At 40.9% G+C, this 20218-nt stretch overlaps 1 protein-coding gene across 2 annotated transcripts; it reads left to right on the top strand.

The window, feature by feature from the left end:
* Positions 1-548: 548 nt before the first annotated feature.
* LOC109093374 (insulin receptor substrate 2-B-like) lies at positions 549-20218 on the top strand. Of its 2 annotated transcripts, none has more exons than XM_042728301.1 (2): positions 549-4316; positions 14501-14605. In XM_042728301.1, the coding sequence occupies exons 1-2, from the start codon at positions 854-856 to the stop codon at positions 14512-14514; spliced, it is 3477 nt and encodes a 1158-aa protein (XP_042584235.1). In that variant the 5' UTR covers positions 549-853; the 3' UTR covers positions 14515-14605. The 2 variants fall into 2 exon arrangements, with proteins under 2 accessions (XP_042584235.1, XP_042584236.1); XM_042728302.1 differs by lacking the exon at positions 14501-14605 and adding an exon at positions 17968-20218 and having other exon boundaries at positions 550-4316.

Consider the following 20218-nt stretch of genomic DNA (forward strand, 5'->3'; position numbering starts at 1 on the left):
AAATGTCTACACACACTTACAAAACACCAACTCGATGGCAGCAGCGTTAGTTAGCTACTGTAGTGTCTAACAAGTTAGTACATTATAAATCCAGACCACTTTTGTTAAAATATCAATTACCGGGAAACCTACAATAATAATGGGATCAATGCGAAAAAAGGACGCATTCACTTGTTTAGCAAACATGTAACAAATGTAATTAAGCACAATCGCCTTCTGTTCACATAACACTTCCAAGCGACACGCATCCCAAAAGGCACGCTCAAGATCGCAAAGAACCTTGAAAACTTCTGCGATTGGGCGGGTGACTCTTCAGTCAAACACTACAGCCAATGAACGCTCGAAGCTCTATGACGCAAACTGCTTTACAGTATCTTATTGGACAAAATCCTATCAATCATCAGACGTCACCTTGCCAGTTCAATGAAACTCCGAGCGAAACCATTGGTCAGTGATATTGACGTAGACCCGACAAGGTCCATCGTGATTGGTCACAGCAGCTTTCAATCACACGTCTCGTTCAATCGGGTGCCTGCTCCCACCCCCGGGCGAATGACGCACGAGTCATGAGTTGTTTGTGCTGCGCTCCGTAGTGTACACAGGACGCGAGCAGCAGATTGGTAGCCCGCTAGGAGGATCTACCGATAATAGATCGGGTAAATGTGGTCATGTTGCAGTTGCTGGCATTGAGCTCGAGGAGCATTGGCTGGGATACCTGCTTTTCATGTGGCGGCCGACAGAAGCTCAACACTGCAAAGACTTAAGTGCGCCGCCTGAGACATGGTCCCCTCCAAGCAAACATGGGGTCTCAGTCTAAAAGCCTGAGGTAAAGTGACCTTAAATCTTTTATCTGATGGCAAATTTCGAGAACTACCAAGAAGGCAAAGCCGCTATGTTGATGCTGGAAACGCAACAGCGGGCTGTCGGGACTAAACCTGCAGCTGCAGCGGCGAACGGCGACACTTCTGTCGGGGAACCCCCTTCCGCTGCGTTTCATCAACCGAGTGAACGGCGTCCACAGCAGCAGCAGCAGCAGCAACACCTGGAATCGCCGGCGAGGAAAGCATCGGCGTCCTCTCTTAACCGGGCGCTCGAGGACTCTGCAGCGAGTAGCACACACACTACTACCTCAGCTTGCCCTGCTGTGAACACCGTGTCAGACGACATTAGGAAGTGTGGCTATCTGAGAAAGCAGAAACACGGCCATAAGAGGTTTTTCGTCTTGCGGGCGTCGAGTCATCTGGGGCCGAGCAGGCTGGAGTACTATGACAGTGAGAAGAAATTTCGAAACACTCTGCGCTCGAGCGCCGCTACCGCCGCCGCCTCAGCTGCCGCCTCTCCCCCCAAAAGAGTGATCTATCTCTACCAGTGTTTCACTGTGAATAAAAGGGCGGATTCCAAGAATAAGCATCTCATTGCTTTGTATACTAAGGATGAATACTTTGCGATTGTCGCTGAGAATGAGCAGGAGCAGGAGGAGTGGTACCAGGCGCTCAGTGAGCTCATGAGTGAGGGCAAGAAAGGCCACCTGGACGCGGATGAGATTGACGATGGATACGGTACTGTGACCCCTGGAACTGACTTTAAGGAAGTGTGGCAGGTAAATGTTAAACCGAAGGGCTTGGGCCAGACTAAGAATCTAACCGGCGTGTATAGGCTCTGTCTGTCCGCCAAGAGCATTCACCTGGTGAAGCTGAACTCCGAGACACCTTGCGTGAACTTGCAGCTGATGAACATCAGACGCTGTGGCCATTCAGAGAGCTTCTTCTTCATCGAGGTTGGCCGGTCTTCGTCTATAGGACCTGGAGAGGTCTGGATGCAGGTGGATGATTCTGTGGTGGCTCAGAACATGCACGAGACCATACTAGAGACTATGAAGGCACTGAAGGCGTTTGCCGAGTTCAGGCCCAGAAGCAAAAGCCAGTCTTCTAGCACCAACCCTATGGGTTTCATCACCACGCGGCGACACTTGGGCAACCTCCCGCCCAGCCAGACGGGGCTCCAACGGCGGTCTCGGACCGAATCTGTGGTGGGCACACCACCCAGCAGGAAGAGCAGTGGAGCAAGCGGCTACCGATTCCGCACCTCCAGCGAGGGGGAAAGCACAATGAACCGGCCCTTTCGCTCTGTGACAGGTAGCCTTATTCATCTCAACACAGCTCGCGCTAACCTGAGCCGACAGGAAAGTAGCAGTGGGGCAGGGGCCCGCTATATTCGTGCCCCGCCAGGCTCCACTTATCATGCCCGCTCTGCCTCGCTGCCAGTGTCACACTTTCCTTCCACCACCAGTCCCATCAGCATGTCCAGCAGCAGCGGCCATGGCTCTGTGTCAGACACTATCACTCGCCCCTCCAGCGCGTCCATTTGTGGATCCCCGAGCGATGGAGGTTTTAACTCATCTGATGAGTACGGATCCAGCCCCGGAGACTTCCGGTACTTCAGAGTGCGCAGCAACACCCCTGACTCCCTGGGAAACACACCACCGATCCGTGAGGAGCACTGCCTCAATGGCTACATGGCTATGGGCTGTAATCGTGACGTGTTTGGAACGAGTGCAGCTGAGGCCATCAAAGATGAGAGTGCAGATGAAGATTCACGATCGGGGTCTTTAAGGAGGCGGACTCCCTCCTTCTCCAGGCAGGTTGGGGGCGCTAGTGCTGCTGGAGTTGCTGTTTATCAGAAGATGACCCAGACCACCTTCTCGCTGGACGAGGCTGTGGCTGAAAGTAGCTCTTGGGGTGGCAGTGTCCAGACTGTCTCTACCTCCTCCTCCCTCTGCTCTGACTACAGCTCCAGTTCTGAACACAGCCAAGACCGGCCCCCTAGCCTGCGGTGTGCAGACGCGCCTAAGGATGATGGCTACATGCCCATGATGGCAGGTGTGCTGCCCTCCACTAGTGATGCAGACTACATGCCTATGCAACCAAATATTCTCCTCTCCGCCTCTCCACAAATCCCAAGCGCTGCTTTACATGTTCCCCAGCACATGGACTCTCAAGGCTATATGATGATGCTCCCAGGTAGAAGTGGGGCTACTGACTCTCCCGTCCCATCCAGCCCTGACATTAGCAGACGAACAGAGAGACGAAGAGCCTCAGACCGCCATGAGAATGCAGGATACATGGATATGTCTCAGAGAAGCTCCACAGCTAATGCTCAAAAGGTTTCTGCTGAGAATTATTATGCCTTGAACACTCCTGGTGTACCCAAGTCCTACAGTCCATATTTCTCCCTCCCTCGCTCATACAAAGCTCCATCCAGAGACCAGGTTGAGCATGACGATTACGTCCCAATGAGTTCCCCAGCAAAACCGGTCTACATTTCACCCGCAGCCACCCCAGATCGTAGTAGCAGGTGCCCACCTGCTGAGTCCTCTCAACATAATGGCTTCACAGACCGCCGTGCCGTTCGGCCGAACCGCCTTCCCCTGGGAAGGCGAGGTTTGCACAGCTCTCTGCGAGCAGGAGAAGTGCCAGTGCGTCCTTCCAGCCCTGGAGAATACATTAATATTGAATTTGGGGATCGGCCCACAAATTCTGCCTGTTCGTCGTCTGCTGACGGCTCCCCCTCAACACAAAGCATTAACCGGGAGCAGGGCAAGTCTCCGCTGCCACAAGATTACATGACTGTCGAGATAGATGGTCTTCCACCAAAGAGTCGGTCCCCACGGCCCTCCCTGGTGGCCCCCTGGAATCCTCCTTCATATATCTGGCCCTCCTCATCCTCCCACTGCAGTGGGCTCACGGTGGGTAAGCCTGACGACTACACAGAAATGTCTTTTGAGCCCGAGGAGGAGTCCAAGAGCCCTACAGCCATGCTTGAGCACCTGTGTGTTCTGGAGCAACACTTTTTCCCCTTCAGCCCCCCGACTGAGCCCAAGGTTGTCCGTGCTGACCCCCAGGGCAGGCGGAGACACAGCTCGGAGACCTTTGTCACATCATCAGGAGCGTCAGGTGGAAGTGGCCTGGATGCTAATGGCACCGTGCCTGGCAATAGTGGGGCTCAGCAGGTGAGCCGCAGCAAGGGTCAGAACTTTGACTGTGTTTGGACTGACGGCGTGACATCTTGCAGTGAGGCAACACATGGAAACTCCTCAGATAGAGACAGTTCCCCCTCTGTGAGGTCTGCGAGGACTCTACCTGTGGAACACCAGAATGGCCTGAACTACATCGCACTAGAGCTGAGAGACGATCTCCGGCCTGGGAACAGTCATGATGCGCTTCCCTTGCCATCCTCCAGCGCTCCTCCCCCAGAGAATGGTGCCTATGCCAGCATAGATTTAATGAAATCTGAGGGGCTGACATCGGCATCTAAAGGTGAGCAATCTTAAAAATGATTGTTTTTCTTGATAGTTATGTCTCCTAAAATCATGTCTCTCTTTTTTCTAATCAGACTTTCCTTTCCGGTGGTTAGTGTTTTTGTTTTAAATGTTTAATATGTTGATATAAAAGACACTTTTCTTGAGTGTGTCAGCCTTGGTCTCAGTTTCCAGTATTTCAGTACTAGAAGAGTAATTTTTATTTTGTAAATAAAAGTTAAAACAGACTGGTTAAAAAGATTAGCTGCTTTATAAATTTACTCGCTTGTCATTCCAAACCTTTATGACTGACTTTCTTCTGTGTAACGTAAAATATAGTTACAATAAAATGAAATGTCTCAATGTTTATTTATTTTGTCTATCCAGTAAGTCCAAAGTGGTTTGCACACAGTTGACTTTAATTCTATGGGCAGAAACAGTTGCAACGTTTTTAAATATCTTGTTTTGTGTAGCTAGAAGAAAGTAATTCTTGGATGTTTGGAATGACACGACATGAGTAAACGATGACGGAATTTTACAGTTTTGGGTGAACTATCCCTTTAAGTGTGTACAAAACACATCTTTATTGTAACGGACCTCCTCCTCTTGGCATCTCCTTCCTGTTGAATTCTCTAACTCTTTTGCCCTGAATGTTTTTCTTTTTTATATCCACTTTGTTTAGGAGCTGCTGTGTTGTTGGCTGAGTGTGTGTTTCTGCAGGGGGAGTGAGAGAATGAAGCGTTAGTGAGTCAGTGTTCTCAGCAAGCCCTAGATGACTCATTTGTTTATCATAGTTGAAGCAGAGATGGATGTGTGTGTGTGTGAGAGAGAGTGAAAAGGTTGGTTTAAAGCATGTGATAACTTTCTAGCGTCTGTCTCACCCTCTCTTTCTCTCGTACCCTTCTTTTCCTTTGGCAAACAGAACTGTTGTAGATGTATGACTCAGGTGATGATACACAGGAAACTTATTTTCAGGCAGCATTGCCGCCAACTAGCTACAGATATAGACTGCAGGGTTTAACTGTAAAATATTTTGCATTATATGTCACTGGCTAAAGGATCTGCAATACACTGCCATGCTTTTGAGGGCACTGCATGTAGGCGACTATTCCAGTAGTCTTCACTAGTTTATTAAAGCTGCAGGTTAATTTCTGTGCCATTACGGTCATCACACAAATGCCAAACAGGTCTCCCTCTTCGATATCAATGTTGACTAATGCTCAGACTAAGACGAAAGTTCAACCTGCAGATAGTTTATTTACATAGTAAACCCTTATGTTTTTCTTACGTTTATTTTACATTGAATCAAGTACACTTTCAACATGTAAAATCATACATTTTCAGTTTTTACGTTGTGTGATATACCTGTTCTATACAGTTTTTTTGTGATATGCACTACTGTATTATCTTTTGCTGTAGTGTGTCAGTAGGAAATATCAGTTTACATTACCAAACATTCCTTTTGCCATTAATTGTAATAAATCCAGTGAGATTTTTGTTTGCACAAGCAGTCTAACAACAGCCAGTGCTCCGCACAGAGATCTGATCAAGAACAAACTGAGACTAAATCTAGAACAACTGTGGCAACGTCTCCAAGATGCTGCAAGAAACCTACCTGCAAAACTACAGTACTGCGAAAAGTTTTAGGCACTTGTGTAAAAATGCTTTACAGTGAGGATGCTTTCAAAAATAATGTCATAAATTGATTTTATTTATCGATTTGCATAGTTTTTAAGGTAGTTTTGTAGGTAGGTTAATTAAAACATCGATGGAGATGTTGCTAATATTTTTCTGGATTTAGTCTGTCCTTGTGCATACAACAATCTCACTAGAGTATTACAATTAATGGCAAAATGAATGTTTAGAAATGTAAACTAATATGTCCTACTGACACATTGCAGCAGCAAATAGAAATAAGCATAATAAAACCATTTTTTGTTGTTGAAAATACTGGTTGTCTAAGACTTTTGCACAGTAGTGTACATGCACTACGTGTCTGTGTTTGTAACTGTAGAGTGGCAGCTTATGTTGTCTTTCCAAAAGTCAGTGAATCATCTCTCAAATGAACCTCAGCTTCATCATCTCTGTGTGGCCTGCACACTCACTCTGTCTGAACATGCCAGGCAGGTTTGCTCAAGACTAGTAACATCAGCTGCATCATTCCAAACTTTTTAACCTGTATCTATACAAAATGCTGGTCTGGATGGTCACTGAACTATTGGGTTTTAGTATAATAACTAATATCAATTGCTGTGATATCGGCTGGATTTGCCTGCCTACTTTGTTGGTTTTGAGTCATAGATACAAACTGTCCATAAATCAGCAAGTGCATCTGACACTGTCTTCTCCCTCTGGTATTATTTGATTCTCTCTCTCTCTAATTTTGCTATATAACCTTTTTCACCTTTTTTTCTGTTAAGTATATAGGCTTCTACTTTTATCTAATGAACTTAAATAAGCTTAATGTTCCTAGACGAGAAGTTTGTGTATGTATGCATTGATGCATAAATGTTATGGCACTTTTCCACTGCATGGTAAGGCACGGTACGATTCACTTTTGGGGGGGGTTTCCACTGGGTACAGTACATGGTACTTTGGTTGAGGTTCCAAGTGAACCGTACTGTTACCAAAACGTGATGTGTAAACTCTGCTGATCATGGATTGGCCAGAGAGAATCGTCACTACCTGTGACACAAACACAACAGAACTGCACTTAACACACACACACACACACACACACACACACACACACACACACAAAAAGACAAAAGAACCGCTAGATTTAAATCAGCACAGCCAGCGAAGGATCGAACACAACTGTTTTGAATGAGCGTACCTTTTTTTTTTAACAACCAAAAAGTTTCATTGTCTGTTGCAAAAGTACAGACGTTCCTCTCAGTGATAGCAGAGGAGCGGATCCAGCGAGAGCTTGATGGGGCGACGCAGAATGAAAAAGTTTTTTTGGGAGTCGTGGCAGTAGAGGTGGCGCAACTATAATGATGTGAATAATCCCGCCCACTCTAAAGCGATACTAAACCACAGTGGAAACGCAAACCGTGCCGAGCCAAGTCGTACCATGCAGTGGAAAAGTGCCACTAGTCAGGTGGTCCAACAAACACATTACTGGACCTATATTTGTGCATGGGATTGAAGGTATTATGCATAATTTTACAAATTCCCGAAAGTTCCCATGCTTATAATCAGAAAATTCTTGTAAACATTAAGAAACTTTAGCAGGATGTAGGTCAAATTAGTCTCTCAATATATATATATATATATATTTTATTTTTATGGAATTCTTCAGGACTACAGTGGTCTGCAGAGCTCAGTTTGTTCTATTGGTGTTGGAATCAAACATGTAGAGTTTCATGTTTCAAGCTTGTGCATGTTCTGTTGGCTCGTCCACTGGTTTCTTTGATGTGGGCTAAAAGTCTCTGCATTTTGCAGTGCAGGACAAGTGCTGCAGGAAATGCATCAGTGTTGAAAAATGTTGTTCTGAAGCCTGCTGTGTTCATCCACCTGGAGAAGCTATGACTCAGTCCAGCCAGTTGTCTTTCTCTTAATCTCTCTCTCTCTCTCTCTGTTTCTTTTTTGCTATCAAATTTCTGTTATTTCAGGATTATTGACCTCTTTTTTTGCTATTTCTTAATTGGACAATAGTAGTGCCATGTTATTCTTTGAAGTGCTTTGAGTACAGAATTATGTGAATGTGGTAATCATTCGGTACCAAAGTACTGTTTATTCATTGGCATGCAGTGGTATTCTGAAATGAGGAAGCAAAGTCCTTAAGGTTTTTTTTTTTTAGTTGAATGTAAATTCATGTTCCAGTTACACTTAGTTGACACATTTGACAAATAAATAAACATTACTTGCACTATTGAAAAAAAAAAAACAACTAACACAATTCTGTTTTGTCTTTTTAGATTAACGATATATCCAAAACAGAGTTCATGGTTTTTATGTATTTTTATATTTATATTGCAATGTACTCTTAATTTTACCAAGCAGGTTGCTAAATTAAAACGTACAGAACATGTATTCAAGTCAGTCATTTAAAGTTTGATTATGACACAACCAAGCAGTGAAATCTAAGCGGGTGAGTTGTGTATGTTTAATTAGCCTTCCCATTAACACCATTGTTCAGCCATTCATTCAGATCATTTTGTGGATTTGAAACGTGCACAAAAATAAGAGACAGGGTTTTATTGCATGAACAACAAAATAGGTCAATCAGAATGCAAAAGTCATTCCCTTCTCATGTGACTTCTCCCCATTCATTCTTAATTACCCCTACCAAACCCATGGCATGCATTAAGGGCACTGTCAAAACTCCCTGCCTCTTAGTCTCTCTGGTTTCCCTCTGTAGCTTTAAATGCTGGTGTTACTGTTGGATAGTGCCACTTTTTCTCATCCAGTTTTTTTTTTTGGAGGAGGCATTGCCTCCTTTGCCTCTTCATAGGAAAAGTCCTGATTGTACTCTACTGTGTTCAGTACTCTAAACTGAGGTTAAGAAGGCCTAGTTGAAACTGAATCTGTTCGAAGACGCTGCTGTCAGTACCACTTCCCATTTCAATATTTTAAGGGGAATATGCCAAGTTTTTCATTTGCACCGATTCACCCAAATAATTCACACGCTCGCATGTGAAGTTTTACTTGCAAATGTGAGTGAAGTGCTTATATTGATTAGCCCTGGCCATGGTACTTCAGTACTCCAGACTTTCTCTCTCTTTTAGTGTCTCTTTCTGAATCTCTTTCATAAAGTAAGGGCACTCAACTAGTGTTGATGAATACTCAACCATCAACAGCACAAGCAGCTACATCCTGCTTAGTCAGCCTCTGACCAAATCAAGTACCTTAGCCACCATTGTTATAACTGGTGATTTATTATAAAGCTTTTTACAAGTGGTTTGTTATAAATGTCCATACCACCTGACAATTATCTCTGAAATAGGCATCGTGAGAAATCACACCTGTATACTGTGACAGCTCTTTACTGGGCAAACAGCAAAAGGAGTGTCAAGTGAGTGGTATGTGCTTTTTGCAGGTTTACGGAGACGTCATTGCAGGAGAGGTTTTAGAAGGAAGATATTTGGTTGAAGTTAGCGCAAGTAAAAAGGCACAATTTAGTCTAAATATATGTAATTCTGATGTTGTGAGCAGGTCAACTGTGTGTGACACTGGGATGTTAATAAGGCAATGTTTTGGCTACGCTGGTGCACGGGCCTGTCTGAATATGGGGTATGCTCGCTCTTTGTGGTGTTGGAATGTAAATTAGCGAGTGCATAACTACACAGGAATGCGTTTTAATCACATCACATAGCGCTTTTCAGAGCTCACTCTGGGACTATCACACATCACGAGGTAAACATCCATGGTAGCCTAGAATTGTCACAGATTGTCCACATGAGCAGAGAAATGTTTGAAATGGTTATTTTGGTCTCTGCTGCATATCAAATAGTTTAAGCATATCTGTAGTTTTGTCTGATACTATGCTACTATGTACAGAAATGTTCTGTGATGGTACCATGTTACAGTGAGGATATTAGATGTTAATATCATGGAATGTTGGAATTCTATTATGTTATGGGTGTTATTTATATGATACTCCAGAGTGAATGCCATAATTCTGTGTCTGAAAACATGGAAATCCCATAATACTTTGTAGTTGGTGTTAATTTTTATTTTTATTTATTTATTTTTTTTATAGCTGCTGGCTTGCCACTGCCCTAACATCTGTCCCATCACCTAATGTGTCTTCATGTCTGATAGATTAGATGAGAAGAATAATAGTTTCAACACTAACTTTAGCGATTATATTGTAGTGTTTACTAGAAAGACATTATGTATTGCTGCAGTGAGCTGAATGAATCACATTTAAATGATGTAGCATTTAGATTTAGTAGTAGATTTTTATACTCCATATTAAAAAAAAAACATGCTTGCTTTGCTATAGAGCTTAATTACAGGTACATTCAGTATTTTATTATCAAAATGTGCTGTTAGCAGGTGACCCCAATTAGTTTATGTAGTGGAGTTACCCAGGAATCCTCTTATCTAGAGAATAATGTTCTGCTGGTCATGTGAAGTCATAAAGCTTTGTTTTATCTTTTATTATATCAGAGTGAACATAATTTTATTCAGAAGCTCTATATGTTTCTTTGTGTACAAAGTTTTGATGAATGAGGATGTCTAAAGAGTTTTTATTTCATGTGTGTATAAAGTGTAGATTTATGTAAATGTTTCAGATGAGCTGTCCTGTGCTAAAGTCCTGCTCAAGAGGCGTCATGCTCTTCTGTACATCACATGCCTATATTTACAGCGTTATTTTGAGAGCACACCTTATTTACGACCATGACATGTGCTAAACTGTATTGCTCTTATTGCAGGAAATGAGGACTGCAGGTAATGGGAGCCTTTTCCTGTGTTAAATTCTGTTCAAACACGCACACACTCATGTCTCTTTCATGTCAGAATCACGAGAGAAAAGTACTTTTACTTTTGTATCAAGTGCAAAATTGACTATTCTCTCTTTGACGCTGTAGATTTTAGGGCCTAAATCTGAGGATCAGTCTCAGAATGGATTTTACTAGCAAACTTCTGTATTTCCATTTGTTTTTAGAAAGTATGCAAATGACTTACTGAAATATAGCTGTAAATGATTTACAAAAAACGAAAGGAAAGTACTACTTAAATTAGTTTTTGGTCAGTTTTTTCCCCTTGAAAAAATTAGATTTTATTAGAATTTAATACTTTTTATTCATCAGGGATGCATTACAATGATCAGAAGAGACAGTAATAATATTAATGTATTAAATATTTTTTGTAAGATCATTAAAGACTCAATTTCAATTTTTTTTAAGATAAATGTTACTTAAACACCAAATCTGTATTTGAGAATGTTTTCTGGAGCATCATGTGACCCTGAAGATTAAAGTAATGGCTGCTGAAAATTCAGCTTTGCATCAAAGGAATAAATGACATTTCAAAATATGTTAATATAGAAAAATGTTACTGTAATAGTATTCCACAATAATAATGTTTGTTGTATTTTGGTCAAATAAATGCAGCCTTGGTGAGCATAAGAGGCTGCTTTCAAAAACTTTCAAAATGTTACCAACCCCAAACTTTTGAATGATATAGACTCTTTTTTTTCTTTTGGTTTAAATACATTTAAAATGTATTAGCGAGTCATGTGAATATCTAGACACTTGTTAGGTCTTGAGGTCCTGTAGAATTAGGCTGGTTTGGGGTTCACCTGACCATTATCAGATGTAGTTTTTAGGGGATGATTACATAAGATGCTGATTTATATGCAAAGTAATGCACAATCATTGTGATTACATTCTGAGGTGATGTATTCCTGTGGGGCATTAGTGTTTGTCAGTGATCGTTGTTGAGTCTGTATCAGCCTTTAGAGTTCAACCCTCACTAGTTTACTGGTATACTGAGTTACTGATCTACGATGAGAGAGACTGAAACTTTGACCCTATACACAAGCAAACAAGTTTCCCCTCCCTAGAGAGACCTTCACCCCATGTTTGTGTGCACAGTGATTAGTAGATCCACGACAGTTTCCTTTAACTACACACAAAGACATGCATAAACACATCTAAGCCTCACATGTTGACCTTTTAAACGATTTCCCAATGCTTTTTATGTGTTCAGGTAAATAAGAAGGCAGCGGTGGATTGCAGCACATGAGTGTGTGATGGCTTTTAGCAGATTGAGGTGTTCTGTCGAGTACTACGCAAGCTATAACATGGGCTTTTTGAAAAACATATGGACCCAAATTAGGTATATGACGGGGATGTTTTGGTCCAGAACATGGAGTCTTACGCACGTATGTGCACACACATCTCATCTTGTTTAATTATTGTATTTGTGAGTTACTCGACCAGTGTTTATTGTGTAGTAATATCCTGTGTGTTCTGTTTACATCAAAGGCAAATCAGAGCCTGCCTAGCAACTACATCATAAACCCCCGTGGTGTTATCTGTCCTGTCTCTGTTTCTTTCTCACTCTCACACTCGTTTCACACAGATTCAGCTTTAGTCAGTGAATGGCTCCATCCAGCATCAGTGTAGCAAAATACAAGCTGAACTTGAAACTTATTTGGTAACTTAAAAGGGATTCATGGTTTAACCAAGAAAACAATGCAAAATAATTGTAATAATATTAAGGAAAACATTTCCTTGTGTAATTAGCAATAGTTTTTACACTACCTTTCACTACTTAAAAAAATGATCATGTTAGACTGAAGACTGGAATAATGGCTGCTGAACATTCAGCTTTGCATCACAGGAGTAAATCACAATTTAAAATATATTCAAGTCGAAAACACTTCAAATTAATATTTCTCAATGTTGCTGTTTTTTTTAATCAAATTAATGCAGGCTCGGTGAGCAAATAAAAATATTTTTTAAAAATTACAGACCCCAAAACTTTTGAATGATATTGTACATTTATTGTGCATATTGTGCAGTAATAATATAGTTAACACATTACATAAAGAGTTACTCAAGGCAAAGATGAAGCCATCCTTGCAGCTTACAGGTAATTTATCCCCTTGTCTCATATTTTATGACTGTTTCCTGGCATAGGTGGCTCAGACAAGCTTAAGTCCCACCTATTGTTCTCTGGTATCATGAATTATGTGGCCAGTCGTCATGGTGAAACAGAGCTCCTTGCAACAGGTCAGCAGTTTTCGTTTAGAGAACTTTCCTTTCCACAGAAGGTGATGTAGAGAGAGAGTGTGTGTGTGTGTGTTCTGTGTGTATTTAGCACATCCAGGATTGCCATGATTGGTGTTTGTGGGTCACTGTTATCAAGGGGAAGTTCTTCTTGATCACATGAATCAGCTCTCTGTGCCAGTGCAGTCTTACTGGATGATTGACGTCTGCCGTTACTTGGGTTCCTCTACTAGTGAAAGAAGAGACTCCCAGGGGGTCAGGGGCAATCCTACTGTCTCATAGGCTAGCAGAACAGCTCCAAAAATAGGCTAAAGGGAGCAGTGGTTTGGTTGTTGTTCCTCCTATGGTGCCAGTCTTGTAGCATTGCACTATGACATGCTTATAATGTGTGAGCGGTGTTACGGAGCTTCGCACCTGCGCAGGGATGCAGATACCATTCGCTTTTTAGGACGGTTTGAGGAGACAGCTGGCTGATCTCTTTGATTCCTGCAAGGCTGTTAATATATAACACCTGACCAACCCAAACTGGACTTGGATCTTTTGTGAGGGTGGGAAATTTTTTAAGGGTGTGGTTGTCACTGAGGTAATGATGGCACCAAGGCCGGGAGGAACTCTGGGACATTTGGTACCCCATCGGACCTGCCCTTCAGTTGAACAATAAACTAGCAGCATTCCTGCCGCTCCAGACACCGCTGTGCGGAGAGCTCTGAAAGCGGCAGATTATTACAATTAATGGCAAAAATTAATGTTTGGAAATGTTAACTGATATTTCCTATTGACACACTACATCAAAAACTTAAAACCATTTTTAGCTGGTGAAAATAGTGTTCTAATCATTTTGGCCACCGCTGTAAATATTGTTGTTTTATCATGTCATAGTAATATTCCAAATGTAACGTTATTCTCCTGACTTCTGAAAATTGAAAATGAATGAAAATGTATGTCGAAATGACGGATAAGGATTATTTGTAGCACAATCTTATGATTTGAAATGATTTGTTGCAGTCTTTTTGATCAGAACTTCCTGAAACCAGAAGTGCCTCCCATAATTTAAAAGTAACATGGTACTTTATGGTAATGGAAACACTAAGATATAACTATTCCATATTCCTACTATGAAAGTTGCAGAGAAATATGAAATGTTGTTGAAGTTCCCCAAATTTTGTAGTGCTGAGATAACCCTGATGCAGTTTTTCCTCAATTCTTTGATGAATAGAAAGTTCAAAAGAACAGTATTTGAAATAGATTTTTTTGTAACTGTGTGAACATCTTTACTGTCAATTTAATGCGTCTTTGCTGAAAGAGTCTTAATTATACTTCAAAGACATTTCTAACTGTTTAGATTTGATTCATTTTGTAAATTTTGTTCTGCCTTGTCACATGAAGGAAATCTTTTTAAACATGCAATATTTATTTTAAAAACTGTTGACTGATTAAATGGAAATTGTCCCCCCCCACCCCACCTTAGTTATCAGTGTCAATGTCTAATAGATTTCCTGTTTGTTTTGTCCAGAGAGACAGTGCTGATTTGGTGAAGACTACACCCAGTGGCGGTCCTGACAAACATGACCACAATTACAACCAACCACAATTACTGCAGAAATTATTTTATTGTAATTATATATCTCTTGTACTTTAACATTGTCTTATTGTATACCTTTTAACCTTTCTTCTGAAGTTCTGTAGAATCACTTGGTAATGATGAGATGCTCCACCTGGATCATGTGGTGAAAGAGAGGATAGGTTAGAAAGATGAAGAGAAAGAGACACAAATAAACACAACAGTAAAAGATAGTAAGCGGACAATACAGAAGTAGTTGGGAGTCTTATTCTAGATGCCTTTTTAAATGTTTAAAATGCAACATTTGCTGTAGCCTTATGCGACCTTATTTAGCATCCCTGGCCCTCGCTTGATGAGCAAATTGTCGTCTTTCTGGATTCTCCTTTCGTCATGATGAAACTGAGCACCCTGCTGCACCAAAGGTGATCTTAATGACACAAATGAGCTTCCTGTGCCAACACCGTTGTGCTGGACAAATGACCTCTGTACGAGCTAGTTTCACCCTTCGTAAGTTCATCTACTAGTGAAAGAAGAGTCTCCCGCGGGGTCAGGGGCAATCCCACTGTCGTAGGCTGGCAGAACAGCTCCTAAAATAGGCTGGGAATGAAAGCGAGGCAGCAGTTGTTTGGTCATTGTCCCATTTATAGCAGTGGCCTGCTGTGGCATGGCACTATGATATGCTTATGATGTGTGTGAGCCGTGTATGTGGTGACGCACATGGAGTTTGGTGTCCATGCAGGGACGCAGATGGTCTTGTGCTGCCGTTCACTTTTTAGAGCAGAGGATGGCTGGATCGGATCTCTTTGATTCCATGAAGGTGGTTAATATATAACACATCACTAGCCGGGTTTCCATCCAGTTTCCATGATTCAAAAATAACAAAAAAACATAATATAACAAAAAACATTTACAAACAAGCAAAAAATAAATCCAACGAGTCAACAAAAAGAGAACAAAATCGTCACTTCCTGAAAAAATCCTGGCACTATACATCACTAAGAAAAGTAACAGAAGCTACTGAATATAATAATTTTCCTATATAATAAATTACTTGCACCTCAGAACAAGCAGACAAAACACAATGAATGTGGTTATTGCTGTCGGAGGTGGATGCGGCTGTTTGGGAACGCAGTCGTTTAACAGTTCTGGGAGCCAATTAAACAGACTTTGCTCAGGTATTTCCGAATGACCATATAACAACAATTCAGATCCTGTGGAACAAGATCGGTCCACTGGTTAGTCAGGATTTGCCGTCACATAGTGCAAAGTCATATGACAACTTTGATGCGCTTGGAGGCATTTATCTGCAAAATGCATTTCCGACTCCCATTATTCGCATTAACCCTTTTTTGCACAAGTCAAAAACCACCTCAAGCGAGCATAACTTTTTTGCAAATTAAGGCATTTTTATTCAAAACTCAGCATTTCCATCCCTTGATTCTGCTATACTTCAAAATGCACATAAAAGCAGGGTGATGGAAACCCAGCTACTGACTAAAACTAGATGTGCTCATACGAAAAAAAAACCTTCTAAAAATCTTTGTTTGCTAGTATGCGCACAGTAATAGGGCTAACTACTTGTCAGCTTCCTGTTTTAATTTTTATTTATTTTTTTTATCTTTGAGTACTGCTTTCCTCACTCGGTCTATCTAGCTTTCTAACATAGTTGTTAGTCTTGAAAGTACCAGTAAGAATGTTTGAAAACCACAAACAGATCATTTTGTAAGGACTTAACATTTAATACTGCTACTACTAATAATAATATAATACACTGAGATGTTCATAAAAGAATCCTGAAAAAAATGCATTATGTTTTCCCCAAAAAAGCAGCACTATTTTATGCTTTAATGATAGAGAAATATTTCTTAAGGACCAAATCATCAAATTAGAATAATTTCTGAAAGATCATGTGACCGTGAAGACTGGAGTAATGATGCTGAAAATTCAGCTTTGCATCACAGGAATAAATGACATATATTATAAAAATACATATTTTATTTTTTTAAATATATTATAATATAAAACTGTTATTTTATACTGTAATAATATTGCACAATTTTACTGTTTCTACTGTAATTTAATAAATACAACCTTGATGGGTGTGAGATTTGATTCAAAACATTAAAAATCTTACACCCCAACCCCCCCCCCAAGCTTTTAAACAGTATATTAGCAAGTATTAGAATACATTGATATTTTTAATGTTTAGCATTCTTTCGTGGCCAGGCCAAGTAAAAAACCAGAACTGGCCAGCAGACAAAATGACTTTTTGTTGTCCCCTGGCCTGCATCAGATATTGGATTCTGTGAAGGTGGTTAGATTGTAACATCAGGCCAACATAAACTGGAAATTGTTAAACTTCTGAAACTGGTTGCCTTGATTTGGATTTCTCTTTCTGTCTTAAGCCAAACTTGAAGATGACACCCATATTGACTTCAGTACATGGGGTTGATAATGGCACCTCTCCTGGTGAACTGAGGGTGTGGTTGTCACTGAGGTAATGATGGCACCAAGGCCGGGAGGAACTCTGGGACCTTTGGTACCCCATCGGACCTGCCCTTCAGTTGAACAATAAACTAGCAGCATTCCTGCCGCTCCAGACGCCGCTGTGCGGAGAGCTCTGAAAGCGGCGGCATTGTGCCCCCACCCCCATTGTTAGGTCAGACAAAGCCCTTTATCAAAGGCACTGCTTCTGTGCACCAGGGTCAAAGCAGGCCACCGTACAGCCCCACTGCCCGGCAGAGCTTTAAGGGGATAGAGAGGGTCAGTGCAGGTGAAGGGCACGTGATGTTATCCTTAGACGGGACAGGCAGGACAAGGAAACACTGGGTCGAGGAAAGTCAAGATAGTCATATATCATCATGATAGGATGGTCCTGCCAAATTCCTTTTAAACAGAATTTTGTCATAATTTACTCACAAACAAACCTATAACACTTTATTCCATCTTTGAACACTAAAGGAAGACATTTTTAATTAAATCTATGCATTTTCTGCCCTTCCATTAGAAGTCCATTATAGCAGAACTTCATGAAAGAAATCCAAATATGCTTGTATTCACATATAATCACTGATCAGTGCACAAACAAAGAACACATCAAATATGGTAAATGGGAACTTAAAACATACTACTGTGTTGTGCAAGAATAAACCTCATTGCTGAAATGGACTTTCAAATCTCTCAGGTTTTATTAATAATATCTTCAATTGTGTTTCCAAAATGAGCAAATGTCTTATGGGTTTGGATACAATGACATGAACGTGTGATTTTCTCAATTTTCATTTTTGGATGAGCTAACATTTATACCTTCTTTAAATGGCACCATCATTAAACACGGAGAGCTAAGATGAATTGAATGGGAGTGATGGTATCTTACCTTCAATTGAGTTAATCCTCCCTCTCTCTTTTTCTCATTACAGACTAAGGACTGTCCCATGAAGCGCCTGCAGAGATGCCGGAAAATATGAGAGTCCTAGCACACACCCCTGTGGCACAACAAAAGGATCCTTTTTGTTTTAATGGACTCTTATGGTTGTTTTTATTTGTTCATGTGCTGTCTCCAGAGCGGAGCCATGCGTTCTGTCTTGTATGAGTTCAGTGCTTTATTGTGATTTTATTCGCTGCATAAAAAGGGAGGTTCATCTTATGAAGACACCATAATCCAAAAGTCTGGTTTGGGCAGGTGCATGCTGTTTACAAGCATCACGCGTATGTACAAATTGTATTTATTTCCCAGAAAGATTTCAGGTGCAATTACAGATTTTAGTGTTTATGTTTACTGTTTGCTTAACAGAGAGAGCATATATTGGTACGGTGCAGACTGCAGATAGGATCTGACTGTAGCAGTAGTGTCTTTTTTTACGAATGTCTGTCTCTGTTAGGTCCTCACTTAATGTTCCACGCACATCTTCAATTTTAGACCTTTGTACTATCAACACTGTTCTACAGTATCTGTGAGTGTCAGGCTAGTCATGATGTTTCAGTCTGCTTTACCCCGTGCAGGGCCCCAGGTGTTTCTCGTGGTGCCTTCTTGGCATGTGGCGCAGCCCAAACATAGGCTTTTCGTATCTCTTCCCATACTAATTTTTGACCAGCATCTCCTTCACTTTGCCAAGAGAGCTGTAGAGAGAGAGAGTGGAAGGAGTGGGGGCGCAGGAAAAGAGGAAGGGTCTATTCTGGGACTCCCCAGATAAAATCTGCTGCAGTTGCTAAAATGCCACTAAGATGAGCACAGAGTTGGTGATTTATGTCATCTAAATAAATCTAAATTAGATCTCCGGTTACGTTTTGGTACCCACAATAAATAAACTCTTTTTGGAGCCCTTCTGCAACTTAGTGGGAACAAACAGCACAATACGAAGGTACAAAAGCCCAGTTCTGTCTGTATAAATCATTATGCATGCTGTTCGAAGGCTATCCTTCAATCAACAACAACAAAAAGTCACAACATTTCATTAAGATTTTTAATTAATTCTATTTAATATTTTAGTATTACCAATCAGCTGCTCGTCTCTCAGTATTGTGGTATGTCCTGCTTCGATCGGGCTGTTTTTTTCATGTCCATAACTGTTTTCTGCATTTGTTCTGTAGTATTTTTGTTTTCCCCCCAAAAGAGTAATATGCACACAACTCAGTATGCAGTTACATAAACAGCCTTCATTTTTATTTTATTTTTAGATTTCCCTTTTACTGCGTATTGTTTTAACGGACAAAATCAAATGTGAAACGTTGTGACAGGAAATAAATGCAAAAATACTGTATTGTACAGTCTTCATTGTTATGCTGTCAATGGTACGAAAGTGAACTCTGTTGTCTGGGAAAAGGATCCATTCCTCGTGGAATTACCAAAGCAAGTCTTAACTAGCACAGATTGGCCATTACAGCCCAGCTGTGGTTTTGTGAAAAGGGTTTACCCAATGTCCAAAACTGTATCTAAGGCCCAGATTGCCTCAATGTGATATAAAAAAAGGGTACAGAATATTTTTTTGGCGAATATTAACATAGTATTTGTAGCTGTGAGACTGACCTCTGAGAATTACACAAATTCTGTCATGCATAAAAGCTTTAAATCAGCCAAATTGTTGAACTCCACATAAATGTATTTGATATCAGCTTTTTGCTAATGTATATGATCAAGCTGACTGCTTTTTGCCATGATTTTCATTGAATTGAACTTGATTCAAGTGATTACATAGAGTACAGATGTGCAGTGGTACAGCATTAATATGTTTTTATTACCCCTTTTTTAATAGCTCAGATGATTTTATTTTTTTTTTTCTTTTGGAATGTTTTTTGAAAGGCAATTCTTTTACATGGCATCATTTCGGAATCAAAAAGATGGGAAGTTTGTGCATCCTCTTGCCAGGTTTTGTACGTTTTGGTACACTTTTGTTCGGTTCGCTATTGTTTTTGAAGTCTGAGCTTGACATGAAGCAGAGTTCAGGTGTGGAGGTCAGGTCTTCAGATGAAGTCTGAGAGGAAATCTAAAAAGGAAAAACTTTTTATGGTTGTGTCCATGTGTACTGATGCTTTGTTTTTTTTTTTCCTACAGTTGATTGACAAGCAAATCATTTGAGCATTGCTTAGTGTTTGTATTTATCTTTTTTTTCTTTTTTTTTTTTTTTTTTGCTTTCAATAGAGCTATTGCAATAAAAAAGTTCCTGTAACATG

This window comes from Cyprinus carpio, chromosome B7 (genome assembly GCF_018340385.1).
Source record: "Cyprinus carpio isolate SPL01 chromosome B7, ASM1834038v1, whole genome shotgun sequence".
Lineage (NCBI taxonomy): Eukaryota > Metazoa > Chordata > Actinopteri > Cypriniformes > Cyprinidae > Cyprinus > Cyprinus carpio.